Source organism: Hyaena hyaena, unplaced genomic scaffold (genome assembly GCF_003009895.1).
Source record: "Hyaena hyaena isolate Hyena2069 unplaced genomic scaffold, ASM300989v1 scaffold_879, whole genome shotgun sequence".
NCBI classification, from domain to species: domain Eukaryota; kingdom Metazoa; phylum Chordata; class Mammalia; order Carnivora; family Hyaenidae; genus Hyaena; species Hyaena hyaena.
Window position 1 is genome coordinate 30,272 of NW_024081510.1, and position 25,709 is coordinate 55,980.

Consider the following 25,709-nt stretch of genomic DNA (forward strand, 5'->3'; position numbering starts at 1 on the left):
TTTTTTACAAATAGTTTATTGTCAAGTTGGGTTCCATATAACACCCAGTGCTCATCCCCACAAGTGCCCTCCTCCATGCCCATGACCCCCTTCTCCTCCCCCCACCCCCATCAGTCCTCAGTTTGTTCTCAACATTCAAGAGTCTCTCATGGTATCAAGTTGGTTTACATATAACACTCAGTGCTCATCCCAACAAGTACCCTCCTCCATGCCCATCAGGCACCTCTCCCCCACCCTCCCTCAGTCCTCAGTTTGTTCTCAGCATTCAAGAGCCTTTCGTGGTTTTTCTCTCTCCATAAAAGACTTTTAGATACAGAGAATAGGGGTGCATGGGTGGCTCACTTGTTGGCATCCAATTCTTGATTTCAGCTCAGGTCATGATCTCATGGTTTGTGAGTTCAAGCCCAATGTCAAGCTCTGCACTGATGGTGCGAGGCTTGCTTTGAATTCTCTCTCTCTCTCTTTCCCTCCCCTGCATGCGTGTATGCTCTCTCTCTCTCAAAATAAAGAAATAAATTTAAAAAATAAATGATAACAGAGAATAAACTGAGGGCCATTGGAGGGGATGTGGGTGGGGAGATGGGTTAAATGGGTGATGCGCATTAAAGAGTCACTTTTGAGGATGAGTACTTTTGACGGTGTTATATGTAAAAGATGAATCACTGAGTTCTACTCCTGAAGCCAAGACTATACTGTTAACTAACTTGAATTTAAATAATTTTTTAAATTGGAAAGACCACAAATACATGGAGGTTAAAGAACATCTTACTAAGGAATGAATGGGTTAACCAGGAAATAAAGGAAGAAATTAAAAAACACATGGAAACTAATGAAAATGAAAGCATGACATTCGAAAACCTTGTGATGCAGTAAAGGCAGTCATAGAAGGAAGTATATGGTAAAACTTGCATTCATCAAGAAGCAAGAAAAATCTCAAATACACAACATAACCTAACACCTAAAGGATCTAGAAAAGGAGCAGCAAATAAAGTCTAAAGTCAGCAGAAGAAAGAAAAACATATAGAGCAGAAATAAGCAATATAGGAAGAAAACAAACAAACAAACAAAAACAGTAGAAGAGATTAATGAAACTAATAGCTGGTTCTTCAAAAGAATTACTAAAATTGATAAACATCTAGAATAATCAAAAAGAAAACAGAAAGAACCAAAATTAATAAAATCACAAATGAAGAGGAAAGATCACAGCTAACTCCACAGTAATACAAATAATCACAAGACAATATTATGAAAAAAACATATGGCAACAAAATGGGCAAACTGACAGAAATGGACAGATTTCTAGAAACATCCAAATTACCAAAGCTGAAACAGGAAGAAATAGAAACTTTGGACAGACCCATAACCCTCAAAGAAATTGAATCAGTAGTAAAAAATCGCCTAAGACACAAAAATCCAGGGCCAGATGGCTTCCTACTGGAATTATACCAGACATGTAGAGATGAGTTAATACCTATCTTTCTCAAATGGTTCCAAAAAAATAGAAATGGAAGGAAAACTTCCAAATTAATTCTATGAGGCCAGTATTACCTTGATCCCAAAATCAAAGACCCCACTAAAATTCCTGATGAGCCTGGATACAAAACATCTCAACAAGATACTAGCAGATCGAATCCAACAGTACATTAAAGAATTATTCACTACAATAAAGTGAGATTTATTCCTGGTCTGCAGAGGTGATTCAATATTTAGAAGTCAATCCATGTGAAACATGACATTAAAAAAAAAACAATAAAAGCCATATGGTCCTCTCAGTAGATGCAGAAAAATCATTTGGCAAAGTACAGCATCCATTCTTGATAAAAGCCCTCAACAAAGTAGGGATGGAGGGAACATACCTCAACATTAAAGACCCACAGCTAATGTCATCCTCAATGGAGAAGAGCAAAGCTTTTCCTTCATGACCAGGAACAAGACAGGGATGTCCATTCTCATCATTGCTGTTCAATAGAAGTCCTAGTTTCAGGAGGAGGAGGAGGACAAGAAAGGAGAAGGTATAAAATAATAATAAGGTATAAAATTAGCATAGAAGAAGCAAACTTTCATTATTTGCACACGATACGATATCTATGTGGAAAACCCGGAAAACTCTATCAAAAAATTTTTTGAACTGATACACGAATTTAGCAAAGTTGCAGGTATAAGATCAACATACAGTAATTGGTTGCATTTCTATACACCAATAATGAGGCAACAGAAAGAGAAATCAAGGAATTAATCCCATTTTCAATTTCACTAAAAACAACAAGATATCAAGGAATAAATCTAACTGAAGAAGTAAAAGATCTGTACTATGAAAACTATAGATAACTTATGAAAGAAATTGAATAAGACACAAAGAAATGGAAAAACATTCCCATGATCATGGATTGGGAGAACAAATATTGTTAAAAAGTTTCTTCTACTTAAAGCAATCTACACATTTAATGCCATTCCTATAGAAATACCACCAGCGTTCTTCAGAAAACTAGAACAAACAATACTAAGATTTTTATGGAACCATAAAAGACAGTGAATAGGCAAAGTAATCTTAAAAATGAAAAACAAAGCTGGAGGCATCTTACTCCGGATTTCAAGCTATATTACAAAGCTGTAATAATCAAGACAGGGTGGTACTGGCAGAAAAACAAACACATAGGTCAGTGGAACAGAATAGAAAACCCTGAAATGGATCTACAACTATATGGTCAGCTAAACTTCAACAGAGCAGGAAAGAATATCCAATGTATAAAAGACAATGTCTTCAACAAATGGGGCTGGGAAAACTGGACAGAAATATGAATAATGAAACTGGACCAGTTTCTTATACCACACACAAAAATAAATTCAAAATGGATGTCATGTGGGACTGAGATAAGACTGTGGCTTATCGAGTCCTCTCAGACCTCAGATCGAGTGAGGTTAAATTAGGCCGCAGTGGTCACTAAATGCAAACTGGCCATCAATGAAACATGTAAGTTTGTATCTTTCTCATGAGCAGGAAAGCAAAGATCTTGCCTTTGTCCTGCAGGATTCTGACAAAATGCCTACCCCAGTAAAGATGTAGAACATGTATTGCAATGTCTTCTATTAGAGCAATGACAGTAATGAGTGAGAAGTAAAATACATTTGGGAAATGAAAAGCAGCTTTTTACAAAAATAAAATAGATTTAAAAATAAGAATAAATTAAATGCATCTCATATGGTGACTCTTGTTTCATGAAGTTAGGTGTATTAATGCAAAATTCCAATACCAGGCACATTTTCTCCTGTATGCTATGACCAACAGAGCTTGAATAAGTCCTTATTTTTTACACGGGGTATTTGGAAGATTGCAAACATCACCATCCTTGGACATGAAACACATACAAACACCGCCAATGAGGGGCGCTTGGGTGGCTCAGTTGGTTAAGCATCTGACTCTTGATTTCATTTCAGGTCATGATCTGACAGTCTGTGGGTTCAAGCCCCGCATTGGGCTTTGTGCTGGCAGTGAAGAACCTGCTTGGGATTCTGTGTCTCCCTCTCTCTTGGCCTCTCCTCTGCTCGAGCTCTCTCTGTATCTCTTAAATAAAATAAATAAACATTAAAAACAAAAAACAAGCTGCCTTGCTGGGTCTTCCTCTCTCCCCTTATCTCCTGCTACCAGGGCCTTACTCCTCCTCAATGCTCAGTGTGTTCAGTTATGTCGACCACACCCTTTAAGAAGATCTCGGTTTATACATTTTTTCTCTTGGAACTGCCAAAAAGGCACAGTTGGCCATTTTTATGGAAAGTAATAGGATTCTACAGAAGCTAGGGAACTCAGTTGCCCACCTCTCCTATCACTGCCTCAAGTCTTGTTCTATAGCCTCCTGGAACTTGTGGAGAAGTCAGTTGATCCCCTCAAGGCCACCAGAATCTCCCTGGGAAGACCTACAGCCACACTACGTGGAAAGGTGAGTACTTTCTACTTTAAGGAGACTCATCCTGTCTGTGTTCTCCACCCATTCCCTATTCTTGAGTGACAGGGAGGCCCCAGAGGCTTTTACCAAAGGAAGGCAAGTGTGGAAGAAAATGAGAGCATGTGCCAATTAACCTCCTCACATCAATCCCGCAAGGTGGTGCTGGGTTTAATCACCCAGACCAGCACATATGATTCAGAATATTTGTTCTGGAAGCTGAGTTTACCATAAATAATAAAGCTTAGGAGCATGTTGGCCTCCAACCATCTCTGCCCAGGAGCCCTCAGAGCTTGTGTGCCTCTTGCTCCAACTGCAAGATTCCTTGGGCTGTAAGGGGGTCGACGGAGTACTTTGGCTTTGGAGTGACGGGACCAGTGGGTGGGTTTTCTTCCCCCAGCTTGCCAGTGTTCCACAACAGAGCACAGCCAAGGTCGGGCAATGCTTCTACACAAGTAGGTGAGGAGACAGAGCCTGTTTACGGGAGGATGTGTCCATGGTGTTCTGTGCACACATGACCACAAGAGAAACGTCATCTGCCAGTAGGTGAACATGAGAGCAGGCGGCCTCTGTTGTGTCTCCATCTCTAGGACGAATAACCTGTGCACGAGTAAGAGGGGCCAAGATAGTGAAAAGGGACCTTTCTCTGGCCATGTTTCCTTCACTCCGTTTAGCCTCCTAGTGGTGACTCGTCTCTCACCAAGACAGGAGACAAAGAACAAGAGAGACAGAGACAGACAGACAGGCAGGCAGGCAGACAGAGACAGACAGAGACAGAGACACAGATACAGAGAGAGACAGAGACAGAAACCGAGAAAGAGACAGAAACTAACTCAGTCCTGTCTTGTCTCCAATGTCCGGGGCTCAGGTCTCTCTGTCTCCAGCAGGCATGACAAACACACAAGGTCGAGGTATATTTCCACCCAGCTTCTCCGTTGTCTTCCTCCTCCTGCAGCTTCTGTCCTGCAGCGTCTCTGCAAACGGTAGGAGAGCTCCACCCTCCCCCACCCCATTTTATGAGGGAACCATGGCATGGACAGAAAGGCAGGAGGGGGCTGAGCTGGATGCTAGCAATCTTTCCCTAGGGATCCTGGGCTCTGGTGCAGGGTTGTGGTGAGGAACATGGGTGTGGGTGGGTGTCCCCTGTGCATGGTGGGAAGGACGGCCCCTGGTCTCCTCTCACCTGACCTAACCCATGCTTTCTGTTCTGCCCTCATAAGGGAAAGCTGATTTCTATGTCCTTGGACCTGGCCAACCAGTCCTGGCTGTGGTGGGGGAAAGTGTGGAGTTGCAATGCCGTCTGTCCCTCAATATCAGCGCAGAGCTCATGGAGGTGCGGTGGTACAGGGAGCAGGAGTCCCCAGCTGTGCACCTGCACAAGGGAGGCAGGGATGTGCCTGAAGAGCAGATGAGGCAGTACCAGGGCAGGACGACCTTTATGACTGCCGGGCTGACCCACGGCCGAGCCGCACTGACCGTACACAACATCACCGTGTTCGATAACGGGACCTTCCACTGCAAGTTCAAAGATGATGTGGTGTCTGAGAACACCACACTGTGGCTGAGGGTGGCAGGTGAGGGTTGCCACTGGGGCCCCTGACCTTCTGGTCTCCCCTAGAGCTTCTCCCCCAGCTGCAGATCGTCCCATGATGGCACAAGCCTGAGCATGTCCCACAGCATGTGCTAATGCACCAGAACAGGCAGGTTCTGGACACCTGTCTCGTTTTCTAAGCCTGCTTCTCTCTGTTATCCCCACTGACCCAGAAAGAGGAGAGTCGAGGGAGGGAGGGAAAGACAGAGGCAGAGAGAAACACAGAGAGACATGGAGAGGAAAAGACACTGATTTTGCCATACAGGAAAGGTATTTGATCTTTCTGGGCCTCTTCTGTATTGTCCTGTGCTTTCTGGCAAGAGGGTAACATATATAGCATATAAATATTACACAGAGTAGGTAGTCCGTGAAAAACCTCAATACCTGCTGGAAATTCTCTGGATCTGTACTTTTCCGTCAGGAGTGGTAATGGTTGCAGAGGCTGGAAAGGCTGTTTCTTCTCACAGGGCTGGGCTCTGAGCCCAGAATCCAAGTGCGAGCTGGCCGGGGTGAAGGTATCAGGGCAGAGTGCACCTCGGAGGGCTGGTACCCAGAGCCCCAGGTGGAGTGGAGAGACTTCAGGGGACAGGCCGTATCTTCCATGACCAACCTCACAGTGTCGCCAACAACGGGCCTCTTTGCAGTGGTGTCCAACGTGACCGTCCAGGACAGGGACGTGGGGGGCCTCTTTTGCTCCATCTCCAGCCCCCTCCTCCAAGAGTGGAAGGAGGCCAAGAGCCAACTTCCCGGTGAGTGGTCTGCTCCATTCAAGCCCCAAGAGCTCTGAGCATCCCAGACAGTAAGTTGTTAATATCCAATACCTCACATAGTTCCTTGTGATCTGAACTTGTAAGCTCTATTCTCTCCCAGCTTCCAAATACACAACCCAGTAGTTAACTACAGTTTCCATGCTGTATGACACCTCCCTGGGGGTTATTTATTTTATAACTGGAAGTTTGTGCCTTTTGACCCTCCTCACCCTTTACATCCCCCACCTCTCACCTCTGGAAACCACCAATCTGTTCTCTGCATCTATGAACTGGGCTTCCTGGTTTTCTGGAGGTCTGGGGAGGTGTTTTGTTTCATTTTATATTTCACTTATCCATGAGATCCTGCATATTTGTCCCTGTCCGACTAACTTCAATTAGCAAAGCCCTCAAGGTGCATCCATATTGTTGCAAATGCCTGGATTCCCTTCTTGTTTATAGCTGAATAGCATCCCATTGTTTAAATATACTCTTTTCTTTATCCATTCATCCATCAGTGGACACTTGGGCTCATTCCATATCTTGGCTATCGTAAAATAATACTGCCATAAATGTAGGGGTGCATTAGCTTTTTTAGTTAATATTTTTACTTTCTTTGGATAAATACCCAGAAGTGGGATTGATGGATCAGGTGGTAGTTCTATTTTTATGTGTTTGAGGAGCGTCCAACGTGCTCTCCACAGTGGCTGTACGGATAGCTCCCTTCTACTAACACTAAACAGTATTCCGTGGTCTGGATACCCCACAGTCTGTTTATGCATCCACCTTCCAAAGGACATCTCGGGGGCTTCCAGTTTCACTCTGTATAAAAATTTCCTTCTAAACAACTTCAATCTTCCAGAAAATTTGCAAGAATTGTACACAGAATGCAGACCTACCCAGTATTTAACCTTCTGCCAGTTGTCTACCATCTCTCTCCTGTGTGTCTGTCCAGATTTGTCTGTACAAACACATATACACATGTTTTCTGGGTCATGCCAGGTTAGTTCACAAGCACCTGTCCCCAGACCCATGAACCCTGTGGTGTATGCATCCTAAGAATACAGGAATTCTATTACCCTGTTTTCTCATCTCCCCGGACTCTTTTAGATCATTTGTCCAAAAGTTTCCTGTCAATGGCATTGAGGACAGTGCTGCCTGTGATCCTCACTGTGGTGGGGCTTGTAGCTCCTGGAGCCATCTATCTTATGCGGAAATGTCAGAGAGACAGGAATAGAGTGCAGCTGGAAGAAGCAAGACAGTGAAAAGAAGAGGAGGAGCAGCTGTCCCCAGGTAAACAGCCCCCAGCAGGACAGACGGCTAGCTAGAGTATTCCTGTGAGCCTGGCATGAATACTCTCCTTGGTGCACACTGAAGCACAGGAGGAATGGGAGAGACCTGCTCAGGCCCCAGGTCAGGGAATGCCTGCCTACCATGTGCCCAGTGAGATCCTCCATCCCTAAGAGATGCTCAGCAGCTCTTCACTGGGGGACTTGGGGAAGGCTGGTGGGTCTCTGCTGTGGAGACAGCTGTGAGCTTGGACCTGAGAGTGTCTATTGGTCAGGCATGATGGAAGCATCCTGAAATTGCTCAAGCAACAAATACAGCAACAGCATGCCTGTCACCTGAGAGGATCTTGCTGTGAGCATGGGGGTCTCATCTGTATGGATTATTCCACTTGCCCATCCTCTTCCCTCCCTGCCTCCTGTGACCTTGCCCATAGCCGTCAGACCCCGACCTGGGGATCAGAGAAGAGATATCTCTTTATAAAAGATGTGAGAAAGCTGGGCCATCAGGCTACACCCCACAAAACCTTTCCCTAGGAATAAATTGACCTGGGTTATTTTTTTGGGGGGCACAAAAGAAGAGATACTTGATCTTCTTTACAAAGTCCATGCCAGAGCTCATTAAGTCCTGTTTGACTCAGCTTCACAGAACATGAGCTTTTGCCCCATTTGGTCAGTGCAACACTACCTTTTCACATTTTTGTTTCATTGCAGGCTGGCCAGAGGATGTCATCTACGGTGAGGATTATACTGGGGGTTGGAAGCGTCTGCTCCCCACATGTATGTGCACGTGTGTACATGTGTGCATACATAGGCACATGCACTCACGTGTACATGTATGTGCACTGTGTGTTTGTGTGTATGTATATGCACTCGTCTGTGTGCACACATGTGGATGCGTGTGTGATCCATTCTATCCCAGAGTGCAGAGAGATGCTGTGTTAAATGCTGTGCTAAATGCTGGTTCCTGGCTGTAAATACCAAATGTTAGCTGCCCTGAGAGACCTTAGCTCCCATTTACTACCTGAGGGAGAGACAGTCTGCAGAGCCTGGGCAGCGAGAGAGCCCATCAGCGAGAGGCACCATCACTGGGGGCACACTGTTACCACAGAGGGTGCAGGGTCAGTGACTCTTTGCCACAGGCACCATCTAGAGGGAAAGTGTGGGGTGTAGATGGAGGGTCTGGCTGTGGAGAGGGTCTCCCAGGGAAGGATGGGCAGAACTGCAAGCCAGGAGACAGCAGATGAGAGCCATCAGGGGTTCTGGAGACACATGTCCCAGCACAGCCGCTTGGTGAGGGTCAGGAGGAGACAGAAAGAAGCCAATTCCATCCATTCTTTCACTTACAATCATGACCAGCTGCCTTCTGTGCTAGCAACTGGCATCTATCAGTGAAGGAAAGAGCTTCCTCCTGACCTCATGGGGCATAGAATCTATGTGGGGATGTGAACACAAGTCAGTAGGTTTTGTTTTTTGTTTGTTTGTTTGTTTGTTTTTTATTTATTTCTAGGAGAGAGAGAGAGAGAGACAGCGTGAGCATGGGAGGGTCAGAGAGAGAGGGAGACACAGACTCTGAAACAGGCTCCAGGCTCTGAGCTGGCAGTCAGGACAGAGCCCGACGCGGGGCTCGAACCCACGAACCGCGAGATCATGACCTAAGAGAAAGTCGGACGCTTAACTGACTAAGCCACCCAGGCGCCTCTGTTTTTTTTTTTTTTTAACTGTAACTGGAATAACTATGATAGGGAAGAACGGAAATACAAGTTTGGCCTGGAGCATGTTCACGTGGGATGTCCAGGCCCCTGGGGTTGATGGGATGACACCATTTAAATGAAGGGGTGGGTGATGGCAGGACCACAGCCATGTGAGGAGGGGTGGACCCTCCCCTCTGGAAGAGAGAGTGGGGTCACTGGGTGTGCAGAAGAGGGACCAACAGAATGAGAAAGCTCACGTGTGCCCGGGCCTGCAGAGCCTGGGAGGCTGAGGTGGAGGCCTAGATTTCACATGAAGCACCATGCAAAATGAGTGAGGGCATGTAAGCAGGGGAGAGCCATTGATGGAGGAGAGGATACAGCCCTGAGATGGGTCCTGGGGCCACAATAGCAGAGTCCAGAAGGGGCAAGGCAGAGGGGGCAGCCCAAGGTTCCCCTTGGCCACATGAGTCTCTGGCCCTTGTGGCTCCATCTAACAGAAGGCTTGGGGGCAAAACAAGACAGACTCGGGACAAAGCAGTGAAAATCACCTTAGACCTCATAAGATTGAGAAGTTCTCTGACATCCAGGGTGGATGTCAGCTAAGTCGTTGGCTATGTGAGTCTGGAGCTCCCAGGAGAAATTGGGACTGCAGATAGGAATTGGGGTCCATGGGATTTATCTGGAATGTAAAACCAGAAAACTGAACCAGTAAGTGCTCCATTTTCACTATACCTAAAACTGTTCTTTAAAAATTTGTCTTTGAGAAAGAAATAAGAATTTTAATAATGAATGATACAGGGTAAAGAAGAAAGATCCAAGATCTAGCATTGGAGAACTCTGATATTTGAAGGTCTGTTAGAGCAGGGCTGTGGGAGGCCAGGGGACATGTCACCATGGAAATACGCAGGGGCAGTGTGTTGAGGGAGTGGCCAGTCCCCTTCCATGCAGCTGAGAAGTGGAGTCAGGTGACACTGGGAAAATGACTCAGAAAAACTGGCAAGTGTGGTCCACAGAGAGGCATCCCCTATGGAGAGAAGTGGGAGGGAGGGCTCAAAATTATTGGCTGTGTGGTTGAGGTAAGACTTGGTGAGCGGGGAATGGGAAGGTTCTGTTTGTGTTTGCTGTGGTTCACTGTGAGGTCCATGGTAGGAGAGCCTGTCTGTTGTCTAAAAGGGACAATGTGTTGTGAAGAAGCCTGGAGCCTGAAGGGAGGAAAGAAACCAGTGAGAGAACGGCTTTGCAGGGAGATAATCTGCAGCGGTGGATAGAGTGGAGCACAGGTATACAGTGGCGGCCAGCTGGGTGTGGTGTGCAAGGGTCCAGCCCACACATGATTGGACAGCACAGGAGAAGATCCACAACCAGATGTGGGTGTGTGCAAGAGTAGTCAGTGCACAAGGGCACAGGCTGAGCTCCAAGGACAGGTGTGTTGTGGTGCGCAAGAAGTCATTATTGAACAGTTTTGTGTCAATGTCAATTTTAGTGTTTAGCCTATTACTGTGGGTTATATGAGATGTTACCATGGGAATATTGTTCATGGTATCTTGCAACCACTTTAAGTCTTCAACTGTGTGGGTTTGTAAAATTTTTTTAACATTTATGTATTTATTTTAATTTTTTAACGTTTTTTTCTTTTTTTAAATTTTAAATAGTTTATTGCCAAGTTGGTTTCCATATAACACCCAGTGCTCATCCCCACAAGTGCCCTCCTAATATTTTTTTAAAATTTATTTCTGAGAGAGAGAGAGAGAGAGAGAGAGAGAGAGAGAGAGACAGCGTGAGCAGGGGAGGGTCAGAGAGAGAGGAAGACACAGAATCCGAAACAGGCTCCAGGCTCTGAGCTAGCTGTCAGCACAGAGCCCAACGCGGGGCTCAAACCCACAAACCATAAGATCATGACCTAAGCCAAAGTCAGACCCTTAACCGACCAAGCCACTCAGGCGCCCCAACATTTATTTATTTTTGAGAGCAACAGAGAATGATCTGAGGAGGGGCAGAGAGAGAGGGGGACACAGAATCCAAAGCAGGCTCCAGGCTCCGAGCTGTCATCACAATGCCTGATACAGGGCTTGAACCAACGAACCATGAATCAACCTGTGCCCAAGTGAGACACTTAACCGACTGAGCCACCCAGGCTCCCCTATGTCTCCAACTGTGTCTTAAGGTGAATATTTTCTAACGATGAGGGAATTTGGAGTAGAAGGAGCCAGGCTCATTGTTCAGCTAGTGAGTCCGTGCTTGGCCATCATAGAGATGGAACGTGGGTGGGCTCCATCTGCATGGCCCCGACTCTACAGGGAAAGGGTTTGCATGGGGCACAGGGTGCAGAATTCAGGAAGCAGCAATGAGAAATCAGGGGGAACACGTAATCTTTGCTGGAAAGTGAAAGGGAGCAGGGTTCCATCCAGAAGGAGGTGGAGGCCAGGGAGAAAGCTGGGGCTCAGATAGGAGGAGAGCGTGTGTGTTGTCCAGCTGACAGTGATAGAAGGTCGTGAAACACGAGTGTTGGGGAATCGTGTGCAGACCCAAGCCAAGAGCAGCACGGCTGCTGAATGGCGAGGGTGGACACCGGCCATGAGGTTTCTGTTGTTGTGAAGGTGCCTGCTCTGGCAGCTGGGCACCGGGATGATCCACACACAGCCTCTCCGCCTCTTGTATGGAATCCAAGTGTAGACAGACCCTCCCCTGGGGGATCCCCTGGGGCCTGAGGGCCCAGAGAGGGATGTCGGGGCAGGAGAGAAGGGCTCTGTTTTGGAAGGTGTTCATCTCAGTTTGTGGAGCTGCTAAGCTGCCTCTTGGGGTTTTCCAGATGGGACCCTTCAGTGGTCGACCCCAGAGTTGTCCCATGTCATCAGTGCACCTGAGACCTCATCCCATGTCCCCAAGTCTTCATGTATCCTCCTATGTCTCTCTATCTCTGTCTCTCTTTCTCCCTGTGTCTTTCTGTGTGTCTACATTCCTCTGCCTCTGTCTCCCTCTATCTCTCTGCCTGTGTCTCCCTGTGTCCATCTCTCTTTGCTCTCCTTGCTCTCTGTCTCTGTCTCTGTTTCTCTCCTTGCTTCTCTCTGTCTATCTCTCTCCCTGTATCTATCTATGTCTCTCTGTCTCTCCCTCATACGCACATGCACACACACAACACACACACTGGCACATATGTACACAGCACATGCACACCCATCCTGACACACAGAGCCCTGAGAGGCATGCAGACCTCTGAGTCTGTCTTTCTGTGCCCTTCTTTGTCTTTGTCTCTCTGCCTGTGTCTCCCTGTATCTATCTATCTCTCCTTGCTCTCTTTGTCTCTCTCTCCTTGCTTCTCTCTGTGTCTGTTTCTCTATCTCTCTCCCTATGTCTATCTCTGTCTCTCCCCGTCTCTCTCTCTCTCGCACACACACAACACATATGCTACACACACATATGCGCATGCACGCGCGCGCGCGCGCACACACACACACACACACACACACACACACACACTGTGACACTCAGAGCCCTGGGAGGCATGCACCACCCCATGTGCCAGCCTGCCCCTTCATAGGAATTCCCCCTGACTCTCCTTGATTCCCCCTGGAGCTCCCTCAGCTGCTCTGGGATGGTCAGTTTGCACAGGATCCTCAACAGAGAACGGGAACACACAGGGACTCCCAGGAAGGCTGTGGGTCCACCTTCATGCAGGAGTGCAGGTAAGGGACCCCCACCCCCAAACCCAATCCTCTCCTCTTCCCCGCAGTGAGCCCATCCCTGGACCCAGACACTGCAAGCCCCAAGCTTGTTCTTTCTGAGGACAGGAAGACTGTGAGGCGACTGCTCTTTGAACAGGAGCAGCTCGACACCCCCGGCAGATTCAACCTGGACCCCTGTGTGCTGGGCCGGGAGCAGTTCTCGGCTGGGAGGTATTACTGGGAGATCCAGGTGGGACGCAGGAAGGCCTGGAACTTGGGCGTGTGTCTGGAGAGCTTGGATCGGAAGGGAAGGATCCCCAAGGCACCCCAGCATGGGCTCTGGGCCCTGGAGCTATATAGGAAGGCATTCTGGGCGCTTGCCTTCCCGAGGGTTCGCCTGCACCCTTCGGAGCCCCTGCAGCGGGTGGGCATTTTCCTGGACTGTGATGCAGGCAGTATCTCCTTCTACAGCGTAGACAATGGATCCCTCATCTACGCGTTCTCTGGACTCTCCTTCTCAGCACCCTTAAGGCCATTCTTCTGCCTCTGGACACACGACCCCAGTCCCCTGACCATCTGCTCAGAAAGCCAGCCCACAGAGTCCTTGGGGTCGCCTCAGGGTGGGGGACAGAACAGGGAGACCAGCAAGACCCATGATCTCTCTGTTCCAGTGGGTCACAGATTTGGGGGACACGTATCCATTCATCGATTCTAGATCCCAGCTAGACCACATACAAGGGTGCACCTTTCTCGGGGCGCCTGGGTGGCTTAGTCGGTTAAGCGTCCGACTTTCGCTTAGGTCATGATCTCGCGGTTCGTGGGTTCGAGCCCCGCGTCGGGCTCTGTGCTGACTGCCAGCTCAGAGCCTGGAGCCTGTTCAGTCTGTGTCTCCCTCTCTCTCTGACCCTCCCCTGCTCACGCTGCCTCTCTCTCTCTCCCCTAGAAATAAATAAAACATTTTAAAAAAAGGGGGGGTGCACCTTTCTGAATGATCCTGTTTTATCTTCATTTTCCTTCCCCTCCAGTTCACATGTTGAAGCCCCAATCCCCAGGGCCTCAGAACAGGGCTGCATTTGGAGATGGAGTCTTTACAGAGGTGGTTCAGGTAAAAGGAGGTCACTAGGCTGGGCCCTGATCCCATATGACTGGAGTCCTTATCAGAAGAGGGGATCAGGCACAGACACACTTGGGACAACCACATGAAGCCAGGGAGAGAGGCTTCAGGAGGAACCAGCCCTGCCCACGCCTGGATCTCAGATTTCCAGTCCCCAGGACCAGGACACAATATATGTTGTATTAACCTCCCAGTCTGTGATATTTGTTACACAGACCGTGCTGACTGACATACCATATTATTACACACTGGGGGTGATTTTCTGAAATGTACTTGGGGCATATGTTAATTGTTGAGCCCAGTGCCAGACATGAAGTAGTTGCTCTGTAAATGCTAGGCTTTCTCTTCCCCTCCTCTACCACCTTCTCCTCACCTGCCCTACCTCCCCCACCTACCCACTCCCACTTCTCCCCCACCCTCTGACCCTCACAAAGACCTGGACATCTTGTCTACTTTGAATACCTCCGTCTTCCCTCCTCTCCATGGCAGGTCAGTGCAGACAGAACTACATGGAGGTCCAGCCAAAGATTCCAGGGCTCCCTGAGGTGGGTCAGGGTAGAGTCAGGGCATGTGGGCAGGGAGAGTAGACTAGACACAAGTGTGGGTGTGGAATCAAAGAGGGCCTAAACCTAACATCACACTGTAGAGAAGCACATGTCATGGTGAGGGATGCACTTGTGTTGAAAAAGAAGGAAGTGAGAAAATGTGGGGAAACTTGGAGCAGATGTCTGCAGAACAGATGTCCAGGCAAACACTTACAGCTGCTGAGATACCACAGTGAGTTCCATTGTGGCTCCCAGATTCACCCACCTGGGACCTCTGATGGTGGCCTCATGTGGAAATTGGGTCTTTGCAGAGGTGATCGAGGTGGGGAATCTCGAGGTGAGAGCATCTTGGATCAGGGCGGCTCTTTATGAGACAAGAGAGGGGGAGCTTGAGATGGCTACATGGTGACAGAGGCAGAGAGATTGGGGAGATGGGGCCGTGAACCCAGAATGCCTGGGGCCCTGGAAGCTGAGAAAGGCAGAAGGGACCCTCTTGGAGCAATCAGAGGGAGTGTGGCCCTGTGACATCTTGACCTCAGTCTCCTGGCCTCCTCAGCCATGAGACAATGCATCTCTGTCATTGTAAACCACTGGTTTGTGGTAGTTTCTCTGGGCATCCAGAGGACTGATACCAATGTCTTTGAACCTGAATTATGCAGGTAGAATGGAGCCTGTCCACAGCAGGGACTGGGCTTCTGTCTGCCCCTCCTTGAGCACAGGACACACAAAGTGGGGACCCAGCGTTCTGCTTGTCTGAGAAGGTTTTTTGAAGCTCTTCCCTTTCCAAATAGATTCATTGTGGTGATTTCTCCTGTGTCCACTAGTGGGTCCCTGGAGTAAGCACAATTCTGGGTGTGTCCCTGAGGTGGTTCTGCATGATATTCACATCCAATCTACAGACTGAGGAAAGCAGATGGTTCCCCCTAATGTGGGTGAGCCTGGTCCAATCAGGTGAAGAGCTGACCACCCAAGTGAGGGAGTTCTGAAGAGACGATCAGCTTTCCTCTTTCCCTTGGATATGAACAGACACATCCATCTGCTCTCCTGGGTTCAGCCAGCAGACACTGAGCAGACCTTGGGATTTATAGCTTCCGTAATCATGTCCACCAATCTTTAAAAATGTATAATGAATTTTAGGGTCACCTGGGTGGCTCAGTCTGTCAGCGTCCAACTCTTGACCTCAGGGTTGTGAGTTCGAGCCCTGTGCTGGGCTCTGTGCTGGGCATAGAGCCTACTTAAAAGAAAACTAAAAAACATAAGGAATGTTTATCAATTTTATAAAATGCTTATATCTGCATAAATATAAGAAAATAAGAAATGATATAAAATGTGTAAATTTCTATAACTAAATAAATATAAATATTTATGTAAAAATCTATTAAAATGTTTAGATTTATAATTATAAATATGGAATATTCATGAAGTGTTTATAAAAATTTTATATCTACATAAGTACAGGTAAATAAGAAATACTATAAGATTTGCATATTTCTACTGCTAGGAATTTACCCAAGGGATACAGAAATGCTGATACATAGGAGCACATGTACCCCAATGTTCATAGCAGCACTCTCCACAATAGCTAAAACATGGAAAGAGCCTAAGTGTCCATCAAAAGAAAAATGGATCAAGAAGATGTGGTTTATCTATACAATGGAATACTACATGGCAATGAGAAACAATGAAATCTGGCCATGTGTAGCAACATGGATGGACCTTGAGGGTGTTATGCTGAGCGAAATAAGTCAGGCAGAGAAGGACAAATATCATATGTTTGCACATATAGGAGGATTAGGAGGAACTTGATGGAGGAACAAGGGGGAGAAGAAAGGGGGAAATGGTGGGGGAAAGGGAGAGAGGCAAACCATGAGAGACTCTTGAATGCTGACAAAAACTGAGGACTGATGGATGTGGGGGGGAGGGGGAGCTGGGTATGGAGGAGGACACTTGTAGGGATGAGCACTGAGTGTTATGTGGAAACTAATTTGACAATAAACTATTTGTAAAAAGAAAAGTGCTTAACAACTTTAAAAATAAATAAATAAATAAAGTGCCCACAGGGAATGGAAAAAAAAAAGATTTGCATATTTCTGTAAATTTATAAAATAAAAAAAATTTATTAAAATACTTATATTTATAAATATGAATAAAATAGATTATATATAAAATTTTTGTATCTATATAAATATAAGTAAATAAATGCTATAAAATGTGTATATTTCTATAAAAATATAAATAGAAGTAATAATTAATAATAAAATAAAAAAGAAGTCAAGGCCAAGTTTAGAGGAAGGTTCAGAGGAGTTTGACCAGAGTCTGGTCCAAGAGACAGCATATATCAGAGGGAGTAAGGTCCAATGCTCCATGCAGCCAGCCCATGCCCAGCCCAGTGGGCTCTTCCCAGAAAGTCATGTCCAATTCACCAGCCCAGTGGGCTCCTCCTGGAAGGTCGTTTCTACCTCCTGATGGGACAGAGGAGTCCCTGCGTGTATAAGGACTGGATGTGAGCTCTGTGCACACATGCAGTTAGAGCCAAGACATGTACCCTGCCTCCTTGTCCCACATTGCTTCCTGAGAAGACACACTGTCAACAGGAAGCAAAGTTTCAGTTTATTGGGCCACTTTTATTTTCCTACTTATGGAAAGAGCGCTTTTAGGCTTGACACAGATTTGCATCATAAGGTCAAAGGCCAGGCCCAGAGCCTGGAAATGTTTGCTTCAAGGACCAACCCAGAAATGCGGGCTGCAGGGAAGGTCACACCTGTAGAGGAGGAAAACTGTTTTCTTTGTAAAGAGACAGAGACAGAACAACAGGAGAAAAAAAGACAGAAGCTGGTTAGCATGTGCATCATGCATACACATGGGGGACCTGCAGGACCACTTGGAATTTGGGTCTAAAAACTCACTTAGGAGAGGAAAGTGGGAGTAGGTAGGAAGCTTATAGAAAAGCAAATGGCTTTTTGGAAAGATGAATGGACTCTCAGGAGATAGACCAGAGAAGTGACTGTTTGGGACAAAGTTTGTCTGGAAGTGGGGATGGCTTCTTTTCTCCAAGAAGGGATTAGGGGTGTTCTGGTGGCACGTTTGTGACCCCTGAGGTTTTTTTTTTTTTCAGGCCACCCTGCCTTAGGCAGATGTGGGATTTCAGGACCTCAAATGCTGTCAGCTCAAAATAATTATGCCACGGTTCCATATTTTGGCGTGGCATACCCCATATCCCCACCTCCAAGGAGCAGACGGGCCTCACTCCAGCTGTGATCTGACTCAAAAATCCACCTCCAGTCATAGAGAAAATTAGTAATTTTGTCCTGAAAGCGTGAATGTCACAGTGTCTATAAGAAATACAGGATATTCTTATGTCTATAAAAATATATATATTAGGTCACCTGGACAACCAAAATACCATTCTTATTTGTATGTGTTCTTCCACCACTGTTTCTGGCACCTGTGGACCATGCCAGAGTCTGTGTTGATGTGGTGACTTTGGAAACTCCCCAAGGATGGGGGCTGAGGCCAGGGGACCCAACCATGGGATCAAAGGGTTGGAACATTCAGTCCCACCCCTGAACTACAGGGAAGGGAGAAGGGCTGGAGGTGAAGTCAATCACCAATGGCCAACAGGTTAATCAATCATTCCCGTGTTATGAAGCCCTCATAAAATCCCAAAAGGATGAGGTTCAGAGAGCTTCCAGCTTTATACTAGAACACTTCTGGGTGCCAATGAGCCAGGCCTCAAGCTCCACAAAAACAGGGGCTCCTTCATTGAGGACCTCACCCGATGTATCTCTTCCTCTGGCTATTGATTTATATCCTTTGTAATAAACCAGTAATCTGGTAACTATACAGGTTTCTTGAGTTCTGTGAGCCACTTTAGCAATTAATCAAACCCTAGGAAAGGGGTTATGGGAACCTCTGATTTATAAGCTGTCAGTCAGAATCATGGGTGACAAGCTGGACTTGCAATTGGCATCTAAAGTGGGGAGGGAGTGTGAGAACTCTTGCAGGACTGAGCCTTAAGCCTGTGGAAACTGGTGCCATTTCTTGCTTGATAGGGTCAGAATTGAGTTGAATTAGGACTCCCAGCTGGTGTTGCAGCATTGCTCTGTGTTGTGGGAAAAACTCTCAAGACACTGAAAAGTGGAATCCAGGGAAGAGGTAAGATGATGGAGAAGTAGGGGGGACCGGGATTTCTCTCATCCCTCAAACACAGCTGTATTGGGGTTAGATCATTTGGAACACTCAGAAAATTGATCTGTAGACTCAGAAGGATCTCTACAGGTGGAGGGAGAGAGCTTGGCAGATTTGAGGATTACTTCAACAAATAAATCAAAGCACACCTGGTGGAAGGTCCACACCCTCCACTACTACAAGCAAGGAGGAACTTTGTAGAGAATGGATCACTGGGATAGAGCAGGCAAATGCAACAGCAGTGTGCACTCAACACACTCCAAAATCACTTCCTGAAGTGCCAAGCCCTGGACAGTGCATGATCCCTTTTTAACATAGTAATTATCACAGGCGGAGGACACATAACAACCTGTTAAAGCATGAAAAAGACAGAAACTTAGCCAAAATGACAAAACGGAATTCTCAAAAGAAAATCAAAGAAGAAATGACGGCCAAAGAATTGTTCAAAATAGACATAAACCATATATCTGAACAAGAGTTTATAATAACTGTCAAAAGAGTCATAATCTGGCTTACAGTAAAGTATCTATTGCTGCAGATTTCAAAGACCTAAGAAATAGTCATGATGAATTAAGAAATTCTGTAAATGAAATACAAAATTAAGTAAATATAGTGACAGCAAGGATGGAGAAGCTGAGACAACAGGTGAAATAGAAGATAAAATTATGAAAAATGATGAAGTTGAAAAAAAGAATGAAAGGAAATTACTAGATCAAGAGGGGAGAATTAGGGAGCTAAATGATTCCATGAAACAAAATAATATCCATATCATAGGAGTCCTAAAGGAAGAAGAGAGGAATAAAGGGGCAGAAGGTTTATGTAAACAAATTATAGTTGAGAACGTCCCTCATCTGGGGGAGGAAAGAAACACCCAAGTCCAGGAGGCACAGAGAGCTCCCTTCAAAGTCAACAAAAATAGGTCAACACCACAACATCTCATAGTGAAAACTGGCAAGATACAAAGATAAAGAGAGAATTCTGAAAGCAGCTAGTGACAAACGGGCGTTAACCTACAACGGTAGACACATAAGGGTAGTAAAAGAGCTGTCCACTAAAACTTGGCAGGCCAGAAGGGAGTGGCAGAAAATATTCAAGTGCTGAATAGAAAAAATATCCAGCAAGGCTGACATTAGGAATAGAAGGAGAGATAAAGGCTTTCCCAGACAAACAAAGACTAAAGAAGTGCATGACCACTAAACCAGCCCTCCAGGAGATCCTAACAGCGACTCTGTGAGTGGAAAGCAGGAAAGACTACAGAGGACCAGAGACATCACAATGAACATGAAGCCTACAGATAACACAATGACACTAAATCCATATCTTTCAATAATCACTCTGAATATAAATGAACTACATGTCCCAATCAAAAGACACAGGATATCAGAATGGATAAAAACAACAACAAAAAAAATCAAGATCATCTATATACTGCCTATAAGAGACTCATTTTAGACTTGAAGTCACCTGAAGATTTAAAGTGAGGGAATGGAGAACCATCTATAATGCTACTGGAACTCAAAAGAAAGCTGGAATAGCCATACTTATATGAGACAAACTAGATTTTAAACTAAAGGCTGTAACAAAAGATGAAAGGGCATTATATCATAACTAAGGTGTTTATCCATGCAGAAGAGCTAAAAAGTATAAATGTTTATGTCTCCAACTTGGAAAAACCCAAATATAAAATCTATTAATCACAAACATAAACAAATGTATAGATATTAATACTCTAATTATAAGAGAGTTTAATACTCAACTCACGACAATGGACAGGTCATCTAGGCAAATAATGAAACCACAGCTATGAATGACACTTTGGACAAAATGGACTTAACAAATATACTCAGAACTATTTTTAAAAAGTAGTTTATTGTCAAGTTGGTTTCCATATAACACCCAGTGCTCATCACTACAAGTGCCCTCCTCCATGCCCATCACCCCCCTTTCCCTTTCTCCCACCCCCATTAGCCTTCAGTTTGTTCTCATCATTCAAGAGTCTCTTATGGTTTGCCTCCCTCTGTCTCCCCCACTATTTTCCCCCTTCTTCTCCCCCATGGTCCTCACGTTAAGTTTCTCCTAATCCTCCTATACATGCAAACATATGGTAGCTGTCCTTCTCTACCTGACTTCTTTTGCTCAGCATAACACCCTCAAGTTCCATCCATGTTACTACATGTGATCAGATTTCATTCTTTCTCATTGCCATGTAGTATTCCATTGTATAGGTAAACCACATATATTTAGAACTTTTAACCCTAGGGGCAAGATGGCAGAGAAGTAGGGAGCTCCATGCATTGCACTCGCCCCCATATATCACACGGAAAAGATCTGAAGCCATAGCGAACTTTACAGAACCCAAGAGATTGGGAGAAAAAAGGACGCAGAATCCACTGAGAAAGCCTTCTGACGTTGAGTGCAAACTGGGGAAGATAAAAATGGGCCGGGATTGAAGACTCAGAGGGACCGGGGCAATCCCCCTCTGCAGAGAGTGAGAGAAGGGAGTGAGAGAGAGTCCAAAAGAGAGAGTCCGAAAATAATGAAGAGACAGTCCCTGTCACTGGGGAACAGAAAAACCTCCGTTTGGGGCAAAGAAGGACCCTGAGCGCAAAATCCCCGTGCGTCAGTTCCCTGCGGCCAACTCGTCCAGGAGCGGCACACGCCGACCGCTCCTTTGAGCTCCTGGCTGCCTGGACCCCTAGAAAGGTCGCACACTGATGGCACCATTGTGCTCCTGGCTAGCTGGACCCCTAGAGGAGCTGCACACGTACCAGGCCTCCATGCTCTTGGCTTGGCTGGACCCTTAGAGGGAAGGCGAGGGCTTAAATCTGGGAGATTTACCCACGAGTTCGTGTTTTGGGTGATGAGACACAGAGGGATCCTGTTTCCCACTCTCCAGCGGGCCGGTGTGCCCCCAGGCAAACCCCCATCCTTGCTCGCCAACCCGACCTGGAGGAGAAGAGAGCAGCGATTCTGGTTCCATCCCCAGGACTAGGCAAGAGGCTTGGAACTGCCCTGAAGAGATCGCCTGCGAGGTTGTGTCTAAGGCAATTTCAGTGGGGCGCACGGACTGGGATTTGGAAACTAGGCCTGGCCTGGGTTAAAGAGTGCAACCCACGTTGGCTGCACCCCCTGACACAGGGAGTTTACACACCCAAGAAAAAACTAGGTGCAGCACTTGGTTCAAGAAGGGACTAGAGTGCCGCCACTGTCCTCCCCACAACCGCCAAGGCAGAACTCCTGCCTGACTCATTGGATCACACCATGTCCACCACTGCTAGAGAGATCCTCCTTTTTTTTTTCCTCCCCCGGAACACTGACCTGATTAACTCTGGTCACCGGCTTGCTTAAACAGTCACATTTAGTCCATTCTGTAGATGTAAATTCTACACCTACCTACCTTATCATCTCTTTCTCTCAGGAGTAATTAGACTATATAGTTTCTCTGGATAACACCAGCGTCCTTCTCTCACCTATCCAACAATATTCAACCCTAAAACACTTTGAAAAAAACTTCTTATCAATTCTGCCTGTTCATTCTATTTCCAATTTTGCCACATCCCCGCCCTGTCTTCTCTCTCTTTCTCTATGGTCTTCAACAGCACTGCATACACAAGGGATTTAATTGTAGCTGGGAAATTGGGTTATATGCTTTAACCCGTTCTTTGCCATTGGTTTTCTTCTTTTTTCCTTTTCTTTTCTTCTTTTTGACCTTTTAATGTATTTTTTAGTTTTCTATTATTCGACTCCCCTCCTCCGTCTTTTCTCTTAACTTTTTCATTTTTTTCTCGGTTTGCATGTTTGTTGGATTTGTCTGTGTGATTGTTTGCCTATTCTCCCTGTGTGTTTGCCTGTATGTTTTCTTCTCCAGGGCTACCTCAAGAAACAAGCCAAAGTAAACGTGGTGGAGAGTCCCAAATATCACTACGAGTAGGAAAATAAAATTACCAAGGTCTCAACAAGAGAGACCAAGAGATACCATTCAAAAAACACACTCTGAAAGGAAAGGCCCTGGACAGTCAAAGAGTCTTCTTGGGTACAGCAGCGCTCACAGGTGCAGAGAGCATAACAAGTCTTTAAAACTAACAAGAGACAGAAAGCTAACTAAAATGACGAAATGAAAGAGCTCTCCTTCAAAGAAATTCCAAGAAGAATTGACAGCTAATGAACTGCTCAAAACAGATAGAAGCAGCATAACTGAACAAGATGTTAGAACAATAATCATAAAATTAATACCTGGGCTTGAAAAATGCATAGGGGACATCAAAGAAACTATGGCTAAAAACAACATGGAGCATAAAAATAGGCATGATGAATTTAAAAATGTGATAAATGAAATACATAATAAATTAGAAGTTTCCAATGCACGGATTGAAGAGGCAGAAAGGAGAATAAGTGATTTAGAAGACACTTTTATAGAAAAAGAGGAAACTGACAGAAAAAGCGACAAACATAACCAGGAACATGAAAGAAGAGTTCGACAGCTCAGCGATACGGTCAAACGCAACAATATCCGTATCATAGGAATACCATAAGAGGAAGAAAGGGGGAAAGGTGCTGAAGTAGCCTGGAACAAATTATAGCAGAGAATTTCCCTAACCTGGGAAAGGAAGTAGACATTGAAATACAAGAGGCACAGAGAACTCTCCTCAGACATAACTAGAATCGATCTTCTGCACAACAAATCATAGTAAAAATGGCAAAATATAAGGACAAAGAGAGAATTCTGAAAGCAGCTAAGGAGAAAAGGGCCCTAACATACAAAGGGAAACCTATCAGAGTGGAGACAGACCTATCTACTGAAACGTGGCAGGCCAGAAAGGAATGGCAGGAGATCTGCAATGTGATGAACAGAAAATATATGCAGCCAGGAATCCTCTACCCAGCAAACCTGTCATTCAAAATAGAAGGTGAGATAAAAGTCTTTCCAAATAAAAATAAATTGAAAGAATTTGTCACCACTAAGCCAGCCCTACAAGAAATCCTGAGGGGGACGCTCTGAAGGAAATGTTGCAAGGAACAAAGATGCCAGAGACACCACCACAAACATGAACCCCACAAAGGACACAAAGAGTCTAAACCCACATATTTCAACAATAACACTGAATGTGAATAGGCTGAATGCTCCAATCAAAAGACATCGGGTAGCGGAATGGATAAAAAACCAAAATCCATCTATATGCTGTCTACAAGAAACTTATTTTAGACTGGAAGACACCTTCCGATTAAAAGTAAGGGATGGAGAAATATATATCATACTACTGGAAATCAAAAGAAAGCCGGAGTAGCTATACTTATATCAGACAAACTGGACTTTAAATTAAAGACAATAACAAGAGATGAAGAAAAGCACTACATAATAATTACAGGGTCCATCCATCAGGAAGAACTAACTATCATAAATGTCTATGCACCGAATATGGGAGTACCTAAATATCTAAAATAATTAATCACAAACAGAAACAAGCTTATAGATAAGAATGTGCTAATAGCAGGGGACTTTAATATTCCGCTTACAGCAATGGGTACTTCAACCAGACAGAAAATTACTAAAGAAATAATAGACTTGAAAGACACATTGGACCAGATGAATCTGACGGATATATTTAGAACTTTACATCCTGAGGCCAGGGAATTTACTTTCTTCTCAAGTGCGCATGCCACATTCTCCAAGATAGATCACATACTGGGACATAAAGCAGCCCTCAATAAATATAAAAGAATTGAGATGGGGCGCTTGGGTGGCTTAGTGGGTTAAGCATCCAACATTCGCTTAGGTCATGATCTCGCGGTTCGTGGGTTTGAGCCCCACGTCAGGCTCTGTGCTTACTGCCATGTCAGAGCCCGGGGCCTGTTTCGGAGTCTGTGTCTCCTTCTCTCTCTGACCCTCCCCTGCTCGCGCTGTCTCTCTCTCTCACTCCTAGAAATAAATAAAAATATTAAAAAAAAAAAAGAATTGAGATCATACCATGCACACTGTCAGATCATAATGCTTTGAAACTTGAAATCAATTACAGGAAGAAATCTGGAAAACCTCCAAAAACATGGAGTTTAAAGAACACCCTAGTAAAGAATGAATGGGCCAATCAGGCATTTAGGGATGAAATTAAAAAATATATTGAAACATATGAAAATGAAAACACAACAATCCAAAATCTATGGGATGCACCAAAGGCAGTCCTAAGAGGAAAGTACATTGCACTCCAGGCCTATGTCAAGAGATTAGAAAAAGCTTAAGTCCAAAATCTAACAGCTCACCTAAAGTAACTAGACGCAGGGCAACAAGAACGCCCTAAACCCAGTAGAAGAAGAGAAATAGTAAAAATTAGGTCAGAAACAAACAACATAGAGACCAAAGAAACAAGTGAACAGATCAATGAAACCAAGAGTTGGTTTTTTGAAAAAATAAACAAACTTGACAAACCGCTAGTCAGGCTTCTCAAAAAGAAAAGAGAGAGCACCCAAATAGACAAAATCATGAATGAAAATGGACTTATCACAACCAACCCCTCAGAAATACAAGCAATTATCAGGGAATACTATGAAAAATTATATGCCAACACATTGGACAACTTAGAAGAAATGGACAAATTCCTAAACACACACTCACTACCAAAATTCACATGAGAAGAGATAGGAAATCTGAACAAACCCATAACGAGTTATCAAAAATCTCCCAACAAATAAGAGCCCTGGACCTGATGGCTTCCCTGGGGAATTCTACCAGACATTTAAAACAGAATTAATCCCAATTCTTCTCAAGCTATTCCAAAAAAAAGAAATCGAAGGAAAATCCTGGACTCATTTTATGAAGCCAACATCACGCTGATTCCCAAGCCAGACAGAGATCCAACAAAAAAAGAGAACTACAGGCCAATATCCTTGATGAATACGGATGCAAAAATCCTCAACAAGATCCTTGCAAATCGAATCCAGCAGCACATAAAA

General features: G+C 45.2%; 1 protein-coding gene across 1 annotated transcript; it reads left to right on the forward strand.

Moving 5' to 3' along the window:
- Positions 1-3,890: 3,890 nt before the first annotated feature.
- LOC120222432 (butyrophilin-like protein 10) lies at positions 3,891-21,568 on the forward strand. The gene is given in 9 exon segments (XM_039220259.1): positions 3,891-3,935; positions 4,807-4,921; positions 5,159-5,512; positions 5,997-6,278; positions 7,304-7,307; positions 7,378-7,568; positions 8,276-8,299; positions 12,986-13,587; positions 21,464-21,568. Coding segments are annotated over 8 exon segments (1,656 nt in total). The 5' UTR covers positions 3,891-3,935; positions 4,807-4,827.
- Positions 21,569-25,709: the final 4,141 nt, after the last annotated feature.